This window comes from Hypanus sabinus, chromosome 3, assembly GCF_030144855.1.
Source record: "Hypanus sabinus isolate sHypSab1 chromosome 3, sHypSab1.hap1, whole genome shotgun sequence".
NCBI classification, from domain to species: Eukaryota; Metazoa; Chordata; class Chondrichthyes; order Myliobatiformes; family Dasyatidae; genus Hypanus; species Hypanus sabinus.
In genome coordinates, this window is record NC_082708.1 from 155,433,648 (window position 1) to 155,450,546 (window position 16,899).

At 40.2% G+C, this 16,899-nt stretch overlaps 1 protein-coding gene across 1 annotated transcript in view; it reads left to right on the plus strand.

Moving 5' to 3' along the window:
* grid2 (glutamate receptor, ionotropic, delta 2) overlaps nt 1-16,899 on the plus strand; it is a 1,097,559-nt gene that overhangs the window by 927,419 nt on the left and 153,241 nt on the right. Inside the window, exon 12 of the mRNA XM_059963403.1 lies at nt 2,014-2,152. Within this exon, the coding sequence (XP_059819386.1) occupies nt 2,014-2,152 (139 nt within the window). The remainder of the gene's footprint in view (nt 1-2,013; nt 2,153-16,899) is intronic.

Here is a 16,899-nt window from a genome sequence, read left to right on the forward strand (position 1 = left end):
CCTCTCGGCTCCTAAATTCAATTCCACGATTGATGAAGGCTAATACACCGATACATATTTCTTAACCACAGAGTCAACCTGCGCAGCTGCTTTTAGTGTCCTATGGACGGACCCCAGGATCCCTCTGATTCTCCACACTGCCAAGAGTCATACCATTAATACTATATTCTGCCATCATATTTGAAAATGATGATTGGCAAACTTGACAATGTGATTACTTGGGATCATTCAATAATTTTACAACACTGGGATAGAAGCTGTCTTTGAGTCTGGTGGTATGTGCTTTCAAGTGTTCTGCCACTGAGAGGGGTAAGAAGAGAGTACACCTAGGATAGGTGAGATCTTTGATTATGTTGGCTGCTTCACCACGGCAGCAAGGAGTAGAGCTTCTTTTAGTTGGTCAGCCACTACGACCCCTTCACATTACTTCCTAACTTCATGTTATTGAAATATATAAGATTCTGAGGGGATTCACAAGGTAGCTTCTGTGAGGTCATTCCCCCTCATGGGGAACCTAGAATTTTCTGTAGAGACTGAGTTATTGCTTATATTCAATGCTAAGAAAGACAAATATTTGAACAACATGTTGTTAAGTATTATGGAAGACAGGTGGAGAAAAATGTCAGATCAGCCTTGACATTATTGGAACCTGGGAGCTAGAAAAGTTATAGGGAAGAGGCAGAGAATGGAAGTGAGGCCATGATCTTCCTCACTAGTGGAGCAGCCTTGATGTCTTCTTCTACTCCAATATCCAGTATGTGAGGAGGTTTGCAATCAGATCTCTCCAAGTAGCAAACAGGCATAAAATTTTTCCAATAACCTAAGAAATTTGTAGCACGTGACTCTAGCCAAAATTAATTATCGCTCATTGTTAGTTCTAAGCTTTAACAAAAAAATTAGTACAAATTGCATAAATTTCCAGAAGCCATAAACAAAAGCAAATGGATGAATAACTCACCTTGGCATCTCCCTACGACACAGACTCAAAGAGACCCTAACCTGGGTCAACATAAAATAGGACCTCACACCTCACCTGGAATATTTGGCTATGCTGCCAGTGATTGTCTCTTCCATGGGCACCTCAGCATAATGCAGTAGTGAATTTCAGGCTGACAAATGCAGTGGCAGAGGCTCTGAATAAGCAGGTGTCAGTGGCAGATGCCAACTGGGAAAGTGCCAGAACTGTCGATTGAAGTATGTCCAGCAACATATCTGAACATTGGCCAATATCTGGATTTCCGCCACTAAGGTTTCCTCTAACTAACTTCTCTGAGAGGACCTGCCAAACCCACAGAGACTGTTATACCTGTACCTGGAAATAATTTGGATCATGTGTAACTCAATCCAACCATCAAACTGTGTTATGGCTACTTTAAATGGCCTCCTGTAATATTCTGCAAATGTACAACTGGCCTCCATTGTGATGGCTTAACAGGTATGGGAGGATCTAACGAGCTCCAATTTTGGTTTCAATTGTCAAGTAAGTAAATTATCATGTGCTCAAGTACAGTGAGGCAAAGACACAATGAAAATATTGCTTGCAGAAATATCAGAGGCATGTAGTTTTAGTCAGCACATGGAACGTAATTTAAATATGAATTATAGACATGAAGGAAAAGACTCCAAATCAAGACATTTGTGCAAAAACACAACCAGAAACAAATCTATGGTCATGCAAGAGGTGGTCTATTGTATTCCATTGTTGAGGTGGGGTGTGGTTGTGCAGGTTAATTCAAGAACCTGATTGTTGTAGGCTGTTCCTCAACATGGTAGTTCCTGTACTTACAGCCCAGTGGAGCAGTGAGAAGAGAGTGTTGTACAAGTGGTGACAATTCTTGATTATACCATACTCTGTCTCCTCAGAACAAGAGTAAATTTTAAGAATGTTTGTTTCCTTTTTCTTCAAAGAAATTCCATAAGCCAATTTTTTGAAATTGTTTCAACTTGTATTCAAATTATCAATTAATATTTTAAAAGGCATATTTATTTGATCTTGATTTCTTCTTGTTACAGGTGGGGAGGTTCCTTACACAACCTTAGCCACACGAATGATGATGGGTGTATGGTGGCTGTTTGCACTGATCGTCATATCCTCTTACACAGCAAACCTAGCAGCATTCCTTACAATTAACCGCATTGAAAACTCCATTCAGTAAGTGCCTACCATTGAATACAGCTGCTTAATACTGAGATACGATGCTATCAATGTATTCTCGCTGAATTTGGAATTGTAGCATTGTGATTTATTTTTGTTTTGAAAAAGAAATGCATGTTGACCTTTTCCTGTGAGAGGATTTCAATTATAAAGGGCTTTGTGGGACTGGTGGTGCCTAGAATATTGCACCATATTTTGCCCTTCTTACCGTAAATAAAAATATTGTTGCTTTCGAGGGAGTCTATTGGGGATTCACCAGATTGGTTCCTAGGATGATCAGTTTGTTCTCCAAGAAGAACTTGAATAGACAAGACATTATTCTCTGGAGTTCAGAAGAATGAGAGAGGATCTCACTAAAGATTTCAAATGGACAATAGGGCTTAATAGATTAGACACACAGAAGGTAATTCCCCCAGTCTGAGAACACTACTACTGAGGGAATAGGGCTAAGCTGAGAATTTCTTTCATACTGAGGATGATAAATCTTTGAAATTCTCTTCTCCAGAGGCTGTGGGGGCTCAGTCATACAATTCCTCCAAAAAGGAATCAAAAGGTGTCTGGGCTTTGGAGGAATCAAGGAATGGCTGAATGATAGAGAAAAATGGCATTAAAGTAAGAGATCAGCAATAAAAATAATGACGTTGTTGAATGATAGAGCAGGCCGAAAGAGCTTACTGGTCTTTTCCTGCTTCTAATTATCATGTCTGTACAGATAAAATGCAGTTTTATGAAATGATGTGATACTACCATAAGACATTAAGCAGAATTAGGCCATTCGGCCCAAGAAATCTGCTCCACCAATTGATCATAGCTAATTTATTTTTCTCCTCAACCCTGTTCTCCTGCCTTCTTCCTTTTACACTCTTTCTAGTCAAGAAACTGTCAATAGCCACTTCAAATATACCCGATGATTTCGGTCTCCACAGCTGTCTGTGGCAATGAATTCTACAGATTTACCACCCTCTGGCTAAACAACCATTTACAGTGCTGGGAAATTTGTGCCATTATGGACTGGGTTAACCTTGATCTCTCAGTTTGTACAACAAAATATATTTATTCCCCTCATGGTTTTCGTGGGTGTTATAATAAAGACCAATACAGTAGTTCTGTTTAACACGTGATTTTTTGATGATGCCTGACCTGCTGAGTTCCTCCTGCATTGTGTGTTTTACAATAATTCTCCTTTACATTTTGTTTTGCTATGTTCAATTTTGTTAAGGAGTGATTTTCTATATACAGGCCTACTAGTCATAGAATTGGAGTAACACAGCTCAAAAACAGGCCATTTGGCCCAACTTATCTCCACCATCCAAGATGCCCGCGTAAGCGAGTTTCATTTGCCTGGACTTGTCCTAAATCCCCATTCCTATTGATGTGCCTGTCAAAGTGTTAATGTACCTACTTCAACCACTTCCACTGACAGCTCATTCCATATATGCACAACCCTCTATATGAATAAATTGCCCCTTAGGCTCCTTTTAAATCATTCCCCTATCACCTTAAAACTACCTTTTACTTCCCACTTCCTTTGAGAAAAAAATCCTCTAAACTCTGCCACGCCAAACAACTTATGGAACCAAGGGGAGATGTCAGGATGCACTGGCCCCTATTGATATTGATATTGTTCTATTATTGTCATGTGATCAGAGTCACAAAGCTTTGTTTGAATACCATCCAGATACATTATTCCTAATACATCAAGGAAGTTAAAAGGAAAACAGAATACAAAACAAAATATTATTGTTTACAGTTACTGAGAAAGTGCAGTGCAGGTTGACAAACGGGCAAGGGATCAAGAAGAAGATCAAGATATCAAGAGATCAGGATTTCATGTAAGAGAGGTCTATTCAAGAGTCTGAACTTGTTGACTGGCTGATGGCATCGACAAGACCCTTCATAGATTGGGGGGCCGCTTTGTCGAGCAACTTTGCTCCATTTGCCACACCAGCTGGGGTTTCCTGTGGGCTACCCAATTCAATTTGGCTTACCATTCCTATTCTGACATGTTGGTTCATGATTTCCTCTATTTTCACAATGAGGCCATTCTCAAGTTGGTGCAGCAGCATCTTATATCAATCAGTTCTGTGTAGCTTTCAACCTGATGACATAAACATCAATTTCTCTAGCTTCCAGTAATTTCTTCCCCAACCCTCTCCCCCTCACTTTTTCATTCCCCATTTTATCTTCCCTCTTAACCCTTCTCTTCTCACCTGCCCATCATCTAACTCAGGTGCCCCTCTTCCTTCCCTTCTTTCTATGGTCCACTGTCCTCTCCTAGCAGCTTCCTTCTTCTTCATCCCCTTTCCTCTTCCACCTACCACGACCAAGCTTCTTATTTTATCACCTCTCCCATTCACCACCACCTCTCGTACCTTGTTTCACCTAACACTTGCCAGTTGTACTCCTTCCCCTCCCCTCCTGTCTTCATATTCTGGATTTTTCTCCCTTCCTTTCAATCCTGATGAAAGGTTTTGGCCCGAAATGTTGACAGTTTATTCCTCTCCATAGATGCTGCATGACCTATTGAGTTTCTTCCGCATTTTGGGTGTGCTAGTAACTACAAGCATTTTACATTGGGAGGTGGATGCCTCAAGGGAATTTTGCACTGACCATCAGTTCTCCTGTACAATCTTCAAACCAGTCCTTCACTATCTCACTGAGCTTCTATGGCATTTATAATACCAAGTCTCATTTGGGTTGCCCAACAAACTAACCCCACCTGCCTGCATTTGGCCCATAGCGATCTAAACCTTTCTATCCAAGCATTAATCTGTCTTTTAAATGTACCTACCTGAACCACTATTTTTGGCAACTCAAATCAAATCAAATCAAGTTTAATTATCATTCAAGCTGTACATAGGTGCAGCTGAACAAGACAGCATTCCTCTGGGGCCAAGGTGCAAAACATTTAAAATAGCAAGCGAATATTTAAATATATAATGAGTAACATAATTCAAAATATTGAGCAAAGAAGCATATTCACAAAAAAAACATACATATAGTCCAAAACCATGAGCGACAATGTCCAGCAATTGATGGTACAGTCTCCCTGCAGTGTACAGACACATGCAATCCAGCCTGTCGTTCCACCGCTCAAACACAGAGAGGCCAGGACCCAGCCAAGTTCAACCACGCTGTAGCAGTTCTGCACCTCTCACCTGGTCTGCAGCAGCAGGCAAGCCTGAGGCTTGAGACCTAGTTCGCGCTACATCTGAGGCTACAAAGCTCCCATGTCACCTGTCCTTTCATCAGACAAGGGTAACAGGCCTACAGAAACTTACATTATCACTGTCCAACAGCGTCTTTCAAATGCAAGTATAATGTCCAAGATAATCTCCCACGGTTATACTGCACCAACTCCGATGTTTCCGAGTAATGGGCAGCGACATGGTCTGCAGCCAGATTAGCACCCCCGTACCCAATCCACTCCTTGGACATATCAGCGGGCTCCTCTGATATCCCGACCAGCTCCTCATGGCCGGCTCCACTACCACACCAGTCCAGCTACTCTGATCAACAAGCAGCTCACTAATGGAGTAGCCCTGCAGAGCCCAATGTTCTTGGAGTAGAATTGTAATTGAATTATTACAAAAAATACCTTTGTTTAGCTCCTGATTGGCATTTGCACATGCTGCCATCTTACCAGAAGCTCATTTGAAATGCACAAATGTGTGAAGAAGCTACCACTAACATCCGCTATAAATTTCTTGTCTCTGATGTTAAACCTATACCCTCTTGCTTTCAGCATCTCCACCCTTGGAATAAAAGCTTTGTGGTCTTAAGACCACTTCATAGTCTTTTATATGCTGCAATCTTGTACATTCCAGGATGTAAAGTCCTGCTGTACAGAACCTCTCATTGTAACTCCATAACAGTAATTAGATTTACAACAATAATAACCAGATTTTCCACTGTAATCAGATTTGACCTTGAATGCCTTCCATATAAGGTGGGTCCAATTCTGGTCTTTTTTTGTTCTCTCCTCCTCCAAGATTTCCATAGAGAGCCCTAGGTTATGCCTTGAAACTGAAATATTTTACTCTGAAGGAGCTGAGTGATGTGTCCAACTATCCTCATGCCCAACACCTATTCCAAAGAGATGACCCAGCCAAGTAAAACTACCAAAGGTTTCCTGGACAAACACTGTAAAATGAAGAAGTTTGAATTATTAGCATGCACGAAGATCACGTGTCTGATTTTCAGCATGTACCCAAAATGTCTTCATGGTAGGAGTTGACCATCACTTTACATTGGGAGCTCAACAGATTCACTGAGAGGTGTTTGATTTTAACCACAAAGGAAAGAGCCTTTGTGTGATGGGTCAAGAGATCCCATTCTCGATTCAGCTTCACTACAACAGACAATATCTTCAGACAATAGGTATATTGTGCTCTTGAAAGTGCACAATTACGCTATGGGCCTTTGTTCACATACAAGTTCCAGTACCTCAATTTATTTTGTACTCTGAGCAAGGGAAAATTGTTGGTGAGGTTTGAAAAGAATATTTTCTCTCATCTATGTAGGAAAATGATGAACTAAAAATTTAATTTCACCTGATCTCACCATCCTGTTATTGAAGTGAAAATGACACCTTATATTTTAAAAGGGAATTCATCTAGGCAGCTAAGGTAACCTGAAAATCATTTCAAAACTTGTTTCTCTCACTGTAAGGGGGCTCGTGTCCACAGCGTGTTCTGCCTATAGTGAATAAGGAATCTCACTAACTCTCTGTCTGTCTCACAATCTAATATGCACATGTTCTACTCGTGTGGCATTGCTTAAGAAAACAGGAGCAATTTCTGAAATCTGACACAGGAAGAAGCATGACGATTGCACAGAGTAAATGGCTTGTGCAAGGTGTTTAATGTGCTGTCAACACAGGCTCCATGGAAGGAGAGGCGACATTTTGCAATGATCTAAATTCAATATTCTGAAAACACATGCTCGCACTAAGCATTGATCTCATTCAGAATTGCTCATTTTGGTGGTAACTAATTGATCTTGAAACCAATGGCTTGGAATAGATTGCTTCTCAACCACATTTTAAAATGACAAAGCCCATATAATGCAGAACATTAACTTGGTAATAGCTGTAGCAGACTACAATCGGCACAGAGACATACCTCTCAAAGAAACTAAATATTTCTTTCGCTCTAAGTGAGGCAAATCAAAAGACATTCAAAATTTAACCTTTCTGTGTCTTACATCAAAGGAAATGAATGAATCTAATAATTATATACCAATGCAGAACTCAGCATTATTAACTTTATCTAATAATAGGGTCATGGACTGAAACTGAGAGAGGTTGGGAATCTAAAAGGCCCAAGTACATCACTTTCTGCAGGCCCTGTTTCTTCATTGATTTACAGATGAAACATTAGTGAGAGAGTGATGAGATGGTTTGGATGTGGTAAGAATGCTTGATTTCAGGATTTCCTTAATAATCTATATGGATCATATTAAATGCTTTATTCCCAAAGCCCTTCGTGATGAACCCTTACATTTCAAAGGCTATATTGACTTTTGAAGGAGAGCAGTTCAGATTCACCAGGATGTTCTCTGTGCTCCAGTAATTAGATTACATGAAGATTTCATGAATTAGCATTTTACATCACAGAACAGTGATTTAATTAGATTTTTTAATAATTCAAGATATGAATGAAGTTATTGGTGGAGATGAGGAGAGATTTTATTTATTAAAGATATGAGAGTACACAATATGAGGACACTTCCTTAAAATCAGAAGCAAACCAGGCTGGAGGGAAATTAATACAGTCAGTGGGCGGTAAATTTGGGAAACTCTCTCTTTCCCACTATAAGCAATTTCAATTAAAATTTTAAAGATGAATATACTTGTATAACTATAACTAGCCAAAGTGAAGATGATTCTCGTCAATTAAGTGTATTGCTGGTGTACATTGTCCAGGCATACAGGAGTGAGAAAGATCGGCTAGTTAAGTATTGTCACAACAATCATCTTAACTCAACATCAGTAAGATCAATGAACTGATTAAACATTAGGAAGGGGAAAGCAGGAGAACTCGTAGCAGTTCTCATTAAAGGGTTTAGCAATGGAAAGGGTGAGCTTCAAGTTTTTGGATGTCAGCGTCTCAGAAGATCTATCCTAGGCCCAACATATAGACACAATTACAAAGAAAGTAAGCTGGCAGCTGTATTCCATTAACAGTTTCAGGAGAATTTAGACCATAAGACGTAGGAGCAGAATTAGGCCAACTGGTCCACCAAGTCTGCTCTGCCATTCAATCATGGCTGATCCTTTTTCTCTATCTCTTCCTCAACACCCAGTTCCTGGCCTTCTTCCTGCAACCTTTGATACCATGTCCAATCAAGAACCTATCAATCTCTGCTTTAAATACACCCAACAAACTGGCCTACACAGCTGCATGTGGCAACAAATTTCACAAATTCACCACCATTTAGCTAAAGAAATTTCTCCACAACTCTGTTTTGAAAGGGCGCCCCTCTGTCCTGAGGCTGTGCCCTCTTGTCCTAGACTCTCCCACCATGGGAAACATCCGTTCCACATCTACTCTATCTTGGTCTTTCAACATTTGAAAGGTTTCAATGAGATCCCCCCTCATCCTTCTGAATTCCAGAGAGTACAGACCCAGGGCCATCAAGCGTTCTTCATATGATAACACTTTCATTCCTGGAATCATCCTTGTGCACCTCCTCTGGACCCTCAACAATGCCAGCAGATCTTTTCTAAGATGAGGGGCCCAAAACTGTTCACAATACTCAAGGTGAGGCCTCACCAGTGCCTTATAAAGCCTCAGCATCACATCCTTGCTCTTGTATTCTAGACCTCTTGAAATGAATGCTAACATGGCATCTGCCTTCCTCACCACCAACTCTACCTGCAAGTTAACCTTCAAGGTGTTCTGCACAAGGACTCCCAAGACCCTCTGCATCTCAGATTCCTGGATTTTCTCCCCGTTTAGAAAATAGTGCACACATTAGTTTCTACTTCCAAAGTGCATGACTGTGCATTTTTCCAATTTGTATATTGCCAAATGTTCAGGTAAATTTCTACAGATGCACCACGGAGAGCATTATGACTGGTTTCATCACTGTTCAGCTTGGAGGCTACAATGCAGAGGATCAGAAAAAGTTGCAGAGGGTCGTAAACTCAGCCAGCTCTATCAGAGCCATTAACCTCCCCACCATCAAAGACATCTTTAAAGGCAATACCTCAAGGTGGTATCCATCATGAAGGACTCACACCATCCAGTACACCCCCCTTCTCATTACCACCAACAAGGAACAGGCATAGAAGCCTGAAAATGCACGCTCGACATTTTAGGGACAACTTCTTCCCCTCAGAAAATTTCTGAATGTTCTATGAACCCATGAACACTACCTCACAATTTTGTTCTCTTTTGGCACTTTTTTAAATATATTCTTATTGTAATTTATAGTAATTTTTATGTATTGCACTGTAGTGCAGTGGCAAAACAATTAATTTCCCAACATAGGTCAGTGATAATAAACCTGATTCTGGTTCTAACTCATAACATTAAGTTTAAGATTGTCTTTAGGCATATCATTAACATATTATATGTCATAAAATATCATATTATCATTCACTCACTGCTTTTCAGGTGAAAAAAATCATACTTTATTGGGAGAAATGTCTGTAGTTGGTTTTCTCTGCTCTTTAAGCAGATTGTTTACTGAGTACATGTGTTTGCTGTACTTTAAATGGGTGTACTTTAAATTTGCTTTGAATGGGTGGTCTATTGCACCTCCAATTTATAGGCTATTGCAATGTGGTTTATAAATGCAGAATAATTGTTTATCTTACACTGGTAAATGTTGCTGGACAAAATGTAAAATTAATAGACAAGACAGCTTAATGGAGATAGCATACACATCTGCCATTGCCTCTCAAACAGGAAGAACAGTCTAAGTGGATTTTTCTATTCCCCTTATTTCTCAGTGCCTTAACAGAAAGAATATCACTACCACTTTCTGGTTTGACCAGAGGTGAAGCCTTGTTTTCATCGCCAATAGCCTGAGGTGATTGACATTACTTCAGGCTACTGGCAAATGTCATGAAAACTATACTTTTGCAACAGTAGCACAGTGCACAACAAGAGGACAAACATAAGTTAACATGAACTTTGACCACTAGACTGTGAATGGTAGTGAACTGAACCTGCTGACTTTGTTAACCAATTTGCTAATCCATGTTCCCATTAATGATTAATCATGTAGAAGAACTACGTATTACCTACACAATTGTACTTTCTGTTTCAGATTCTTTCCTTGGGATGACATGTCTCAAATTGAATTGCCAGGTAGCCTAGCAAGTAGGTCAAAGCTAAAAATGGCAATTATTCAGCTGAAAATAGAAAGAAAATAGTGGTTACAAGCAAGAACTTTTGTGAGGTCATTTTGAATTATATTCAAGGCAGAGATATTTTTATACTTTCGGGAAATCGAAGATCATGGGTAATGGGTGGGTAATTGAAACTGGGTTAAGGTTTAATCAGCTCTAAACATAGTGGTTTGCAGAACAGATTTGAGATGCCAAGTATCTGACTCCTCCTCTCTATATTTTTTTATTTTGCTGTTTTATATTTCTTTGTTAGTATCAGATTATTTGCTGAAGACTACATCCATCTATTTTCTCTCTCCCCCTTTCTCTCTCTCTCTCTCTCTCTCTCTCTCTCTCTCTCTCTCCCTCTCCCTCTCCCTCTCCCTCTCCCTCTCCCTCCTCCCCCCTCCTTCGATTACATCTCTTTAGATCCTCTGCAGGAAAATATTTATTCATGGGTACAGACCACATTTCTGATCCATAATAACTGTGTCCACCTCCATTATTCCATCTAGTTCCACTAGTACCACACTTCAATCCATCATTGAGATATCTATTTATCCCTGTGTTAATCCCAGGTTAAGTATTCAAGGGTGATCCTTAATAACCTTGCCACATCTTGAGTAAAGCTGAATTCTATCGATGGGCAACAATTCCCAATTAGCCTGTGTTCACTAACTTTGATCAGCCCTTGGTGAAGCAACACATTGATTTTAACATTTCACCCTCTTTTTCAAATCTCTCCATAATCTGAATCCTTCCCTGTCTTCAGAATCTCTTTTTTGCCCTATAGCACTTGGAAATTGGTGAATCTTTGTGGGTGGAGTTAAGAAACTGCAAGGGTAGAAAGAAAACATTATAAGAATCATACATAGGCCTCCAAATATTAGCCAAGATGTGTAGTTGAGATCATAAAAAGAGCTGGAAAAGCCTTGTAATAAGGGTAATAATACAGTTGTAATGGGGGGCTTCCAAATGCAAGGGGTTTGGGAAAATCAGATTGGTATCAGATCGCAAGAGAGAGGGAACTTGTTGAATGCCTACCAGGTGGCTTTTTAGAGCAGTTTGTGCTTGAGCCTATTTGGGGAAGCCTATCTTAGGTTGGATGTTGTGTAATAATCCCATATTATTAGGGATTTTAATGTAAAGGAACCCTTAAGAGTTAGTGATCAAAATATGTCTGAATTCATACTGCAATTTGAGAGGGAGAAGCACAAGTCACATGTATCAGTATCACAATGGAGTAAGGGGAATTAAAGAGGTATGAGAGAGGAGCTTGCCCAGGTGGATTGGAGGAGGGTACTGGTGGGGATGACAGCATAGCTGAGATGGCTGAAGTTTTTGGGAATAGTTCACAAGGTGCAGGATAACTATGTCCCACGGAGGAAGAAGTTCTCAAATGACAGAGGTAGGGAACAGTGGCTGACAAAGGAAGTTAAGGACTGTATAAAAGGCAAGGAAAGAGCATATAAGGTAGCAAAAGTAAGTGGAAAGTTGGATGATTGGGAAGCTTGCAAAATCCAACAAAATGCAATTCCAGAAAGCTATCAGAAGGGAAAAGATGAAATATGACAGTAAGCTAGACAATAATATAAAGCAGGATACTAAAAGTTTTTTCAGTAATATAAAGAACAAAAGGGAGGGGAGAGTTGATAAGGGACCACTGGAAAATGATGCTGATGAGGTCATAATGGGGGACAAAGGAATGGCAAATAAACTTAATAAGTACCTTGCATCAGTCTTCACTGTGGAAGACATAGTAGTGTGCTTGAGGTCCGTGAGTATCAGGAAGCTGGAGTAAGTGCCATTGCTATTACAAAGGAAAAGGTGATGGGCAAATTCAAAGGTCTTAAGGTGGATAAGTCACCTAGACCAGATGGACTACATCCCAGACTCCTGAGAGAGTTTGCTGAAGAAATAACAGATGCATTGGCCATGATATTTCAAGAATTATTTGATTCTGGAATGGTCCAGGAAGATTACAAATGTCACTCCACTCTTTAGGAAGGGAGGAAAACAAAAGAAAGGAAATTATAGGCTAACATCAGTGGTTGGGAAAGTGTTGAAGTCTATTATTAAGTTTGATGTTCTGGGTTACTTGGAGATTAATGATAGAATAAGTCGAAGTTAGCATGGGTTTTGTAAAGGGAAGTCTTGCTTATTAGAATTATTTGAGGAAGTAACAAACGGGGTGGATAAAGGAGAGGCAGTGGATGAAATTTACTTAGATGTTCAGAAGGCTTTTGATAAGGTAAACACAAAGTACACCGCAGATGCTGGGATCAAAGCAACACGTACAACAAGCTGGAGGAGCTCAACAGGTCGGGCAGCATCCGTGGAAACGAGCAGTCAACGTTTTGGGCCAAGACCCTTCATTAGGACTGAAGAGGGAGGGGGCAGGGACCCTGTAAAGAAGGTGGAGGGAGTGTGGGATGCAGAAGGCTGGTAGGTGCCAGGTGAAAAACCAGTAAGGGGAAAGATCCAGGGGTGAGGGAGGGGATAGACAGGAAAGGTGAAGAAGGAATGTAAGGGGAAAGCACTATGTGTCGTAGAAGAAGGTAGAATCATGAGAGAGGTGATAGGCAGCTGGAGAAGGAGGCAGAGAGAAACTGGGATGGGGGAAGGGAGAGGGAGGGAATTACCAGAAGCTGGAGAATTCAATTTGATAAGGTGCCACGCATGAGGCTGCTTAACAAGATAAAATTTTACAGAAAAGATACTGGCATGGATAGAGGAATGGCTGACAGGCAGGTGGCAGCAAGTGGGAATAAAGGAGAGCTTTTCGCATTGGCTGCTGCTGGTGACTAGTGGTATTCCTCAGGGGTCAGTTTTGGGATTGCTACTTTTCACATTGTTTGTCAGTGATTTGGATAATGAAATTGATGGCTTTGTGACAAATTTTGCGGATGATATGAAGCTAGGTGAAGGGGTAGCTAATGCAGAGGAAGAAATGCGATTGCAGCTGGACTTAGACAAATTGGAAGAATGGGCAAAAAAGTGGCAGATGGAATACAGTGTTGGGAAATGTATGAAAATGCATTTTAGTAAATGAAACAATAGTGCGGACTATCAGCTAAATGGTGAGAAGTTCATATATCAGAGATGCAGAGGGGCTTAGGAGTCCTCATGCAAGAATGCCAGAGGGTTAGCTTACAGGCTGAATCTGTGGTAAAGAAGGCAAATGCAATGTTGGCACTTATTTCAAGGGGAATAGAACATAAAAGCAAGGAGATAATACTGAGTCTTTAGAAGACACTAGTCAGGCTGCACTTGCACTTGGGCTCCATAACTCAAGAAAGGATGTGTTGTCATTGGAGAGCGTCCAGGAGAGATTTATGCAGATGATTCGAGGAATAAAGGGGTTAACACATGAGGAGCATTTGACAGCTTTGGACCTGTACTCACTGGAACTTAGAAGAATGCAGGTGGAACTCATTGAAAACTACCGAATATTGAAAGGACTAGATAGAGTGGATGTGGAGGGATGTTTCCTATGGTGGTGATATCCAGAACTAGAGGGCACAGCCTCAAAATTGAAGGGAGACAGTTTAGAACAGAGGTAAGAAGGAATTATTTTAGCCAGAGAGTAATGAATCTGTGGAAGGCTCTGCCACAAACTATGGTGAAGGCCACGTCGATGGGTATATTTAAAGTGGAAGTTGATCGTTTCCTGATCAGTCAGGGCATCAAAGGATATGGCGAGAAGGCAGCTGTACTGGGTAGAGTGGTATCTAGAATTAGCCATGATGGAATGGCAGAGCAGACTCAATGGGCTGAATGGCCTAATTCTGCTCCTATGTCTTATGGTCTCTCATGGAAATACCAGTGTTCCTCTGATTCTGTTGTCCTGAGCACACAAAGTCACTGCGCTACCATCTGTGCCATCCGTAAAAAGTTACTCAAGTATGCAGATTCCTCAGAAACCCCTCAATGTCTTTACATTATCACTCCTTTCATACCTACTTCTTTACCCAAGATTTTAGTTGCCTCACCATTATCTCCACCTGTGGCTTAGTGCCTGTTTTATTTATAATGTGAATTTTCTTGGGGATAATGCTATATTAAAAGGTGTGCCATTATTATACCAGTCTTTGTATAACCAGGATACCATAGGATGGCCCCTAGGATCCACAGTAGTGTTTCATTTATTGCGAGAAACTAGATAGGCTTGGTTTGTTTTCATTTGAACTCAGGAATCTGATAGAGAAATACAAAATTATGAAGGACATTGATAGGGTAAATAGTAAAACAAAATCTTACCCATTGCAGAGGTGTTAATAGAGAGGATCTGAGGAGGAATATTTTTAATCCAGAGAATGACTGGTTTCTGGATCACCTTGATGGGCTGATGGATGCAGAGGTTATGACATTTACGAAGCATCTACTCAGGCACATAAACTCCTAAGGCACAGATTCCTTCAGATTAAGCACTGGTAAATGGGAATAGTGTTGATAAGTACTTGATAGTTGGCATGAACTTGGTGGACTGAAGCGCCTGTATCTGTGTTCTATGACTCTATCACTCGACAATGTCAGCCCCACTTTCCAGGATTATTCACTTATTAGAGCAGATATCAACTATCTTGCCAAAAGAAGGAGCACAGTGTATCCCAAACAACCAAACCACAGAGGTGAAAGAAGTTTCTGGCTAGACTGATTGAGAATTAATTGATCTCCCTCTGAAATTGACTATGGAAGACAACTCAGGTCTTCAAAGAAGTTGCTTTCATTGCCATCATTTACAAAACCCCTCATGGAATCTTCAGTGGGGTTTGGGACTTTCAATTCTCAGAATAAACCAATGATTAGGTGACCGTATGTTATGAAAAAATTCAGTTTTTAAAAATATCTCCCATGTCAATAGCAACAAATTGAATTTATACAGAGCTCATATGGAATTCACTTTAAACCTAATGAAAATTTATGGTTCAAATGTAGCTACTTTATCACAATGCATTTACTTAGCCACCGGAAGTAAAGTGATTTTTATGAATATGAAGTGAATTTTACTTACTTTATTTCTGCAGCTATATAAAAATGACTATTAAGGGCATGGCATTATGCTAGATCCCATTGGAATAATCCCATCAGTCCCATTCCTTCACCTTACTCTCCCTCCATTCCAGCAATTCTTTTCTTGCACAGATGGGAATAGTTTAGATGAGCATCTTGGTCAGCATGGATGAGTTGAGCCAAAAGGCCTGCTTCCATGATGTATGATTCACTCTCACTCTCACTCACACTCTCACACACATCACAAATTCTCCGTTGTTTCTTAGTGAGTCAACAACTCCAACAGCTATGGAATCATTTCCTCTCTTGTAGCCTGTTTTCTTGCAAGCAAGGCTTGGCTTTCCTAGACACGGGCTACCAAATATTGAGTGAGCTCTTCACTGAAGACAGCTAACTATTCTAAAAATATATTCCTCCAAAAGAACACCACTTCTTTTCAATCCATCATCTGATTTGATGTTTTAAAGTGCCATGACGTGAGATTTTCCCAGATCAAACCACTTGTTAAGGGAACAGGAGATTAAGCCATCAGCAACTATTATAGGTAATCCTACAGTAATCTATTTTTGACTCTTCCTACATTTTTATCAATTCTACCGCTCTATTCTACTCACGTACTCACCAGGGCAATTCAGAGCGGCCAATCAGCCCACCAACCAGCAGGTCAATGTCCTTCAAGTTAATGTGATCCGTCAGAAATTCAAAAAAGTGCACCTAAATGGAAGATATGAGCGAGGAAACAATAGGGGGCTAAGATGAAGGGATTTTTGGTGATCAAGGCTGGAAGGAAGCTAATGATTCCTTGGTGGGTGGGTTTTCAAATACCACAGTCATAAGGCCTGGAATTCCCTGCACCTTTTTAATTTACTCATTTGGGATGCTCTTTAGAAGATTTCCCTCTTGACTTTCTGCATATTAAATGGACAGAGATTTTTATTTCTCTATGTTAATGACACCATATAGGTTGAAGTTGTTGTTAATGTTGAGAATGATTTTGTCATACGTAAGACAGACCAGATGAAACACTGCTCTGCTCTTGTATTGGATATTTTAAACAGTTCAATGCAAAATTCTTTGAATGTCCATTTCAGTGATTTAATGGCACATAACTTTGTGGAAAGAAAATACTTTTATCAGAGGCATCATAAAATATGAATTTTGACTAGGTTCAAAAGAAAGCTGTCCATAAGAAGCAGCTGATCAATTAAACCCAGAATTAATTTGGCAGGCAGGGAATCCTAGAATCTTGCCCACAGAGGACCTCACAGAATATGTCATTTACCAGAACATTGGAAATCTCCCAAAAACTGTGTCTTGCAATAAGACCAAAGAAATATCAGGTCAGATGGTTAGCTATTTGAAAGATAACAGAGACATTAACACAAAATAA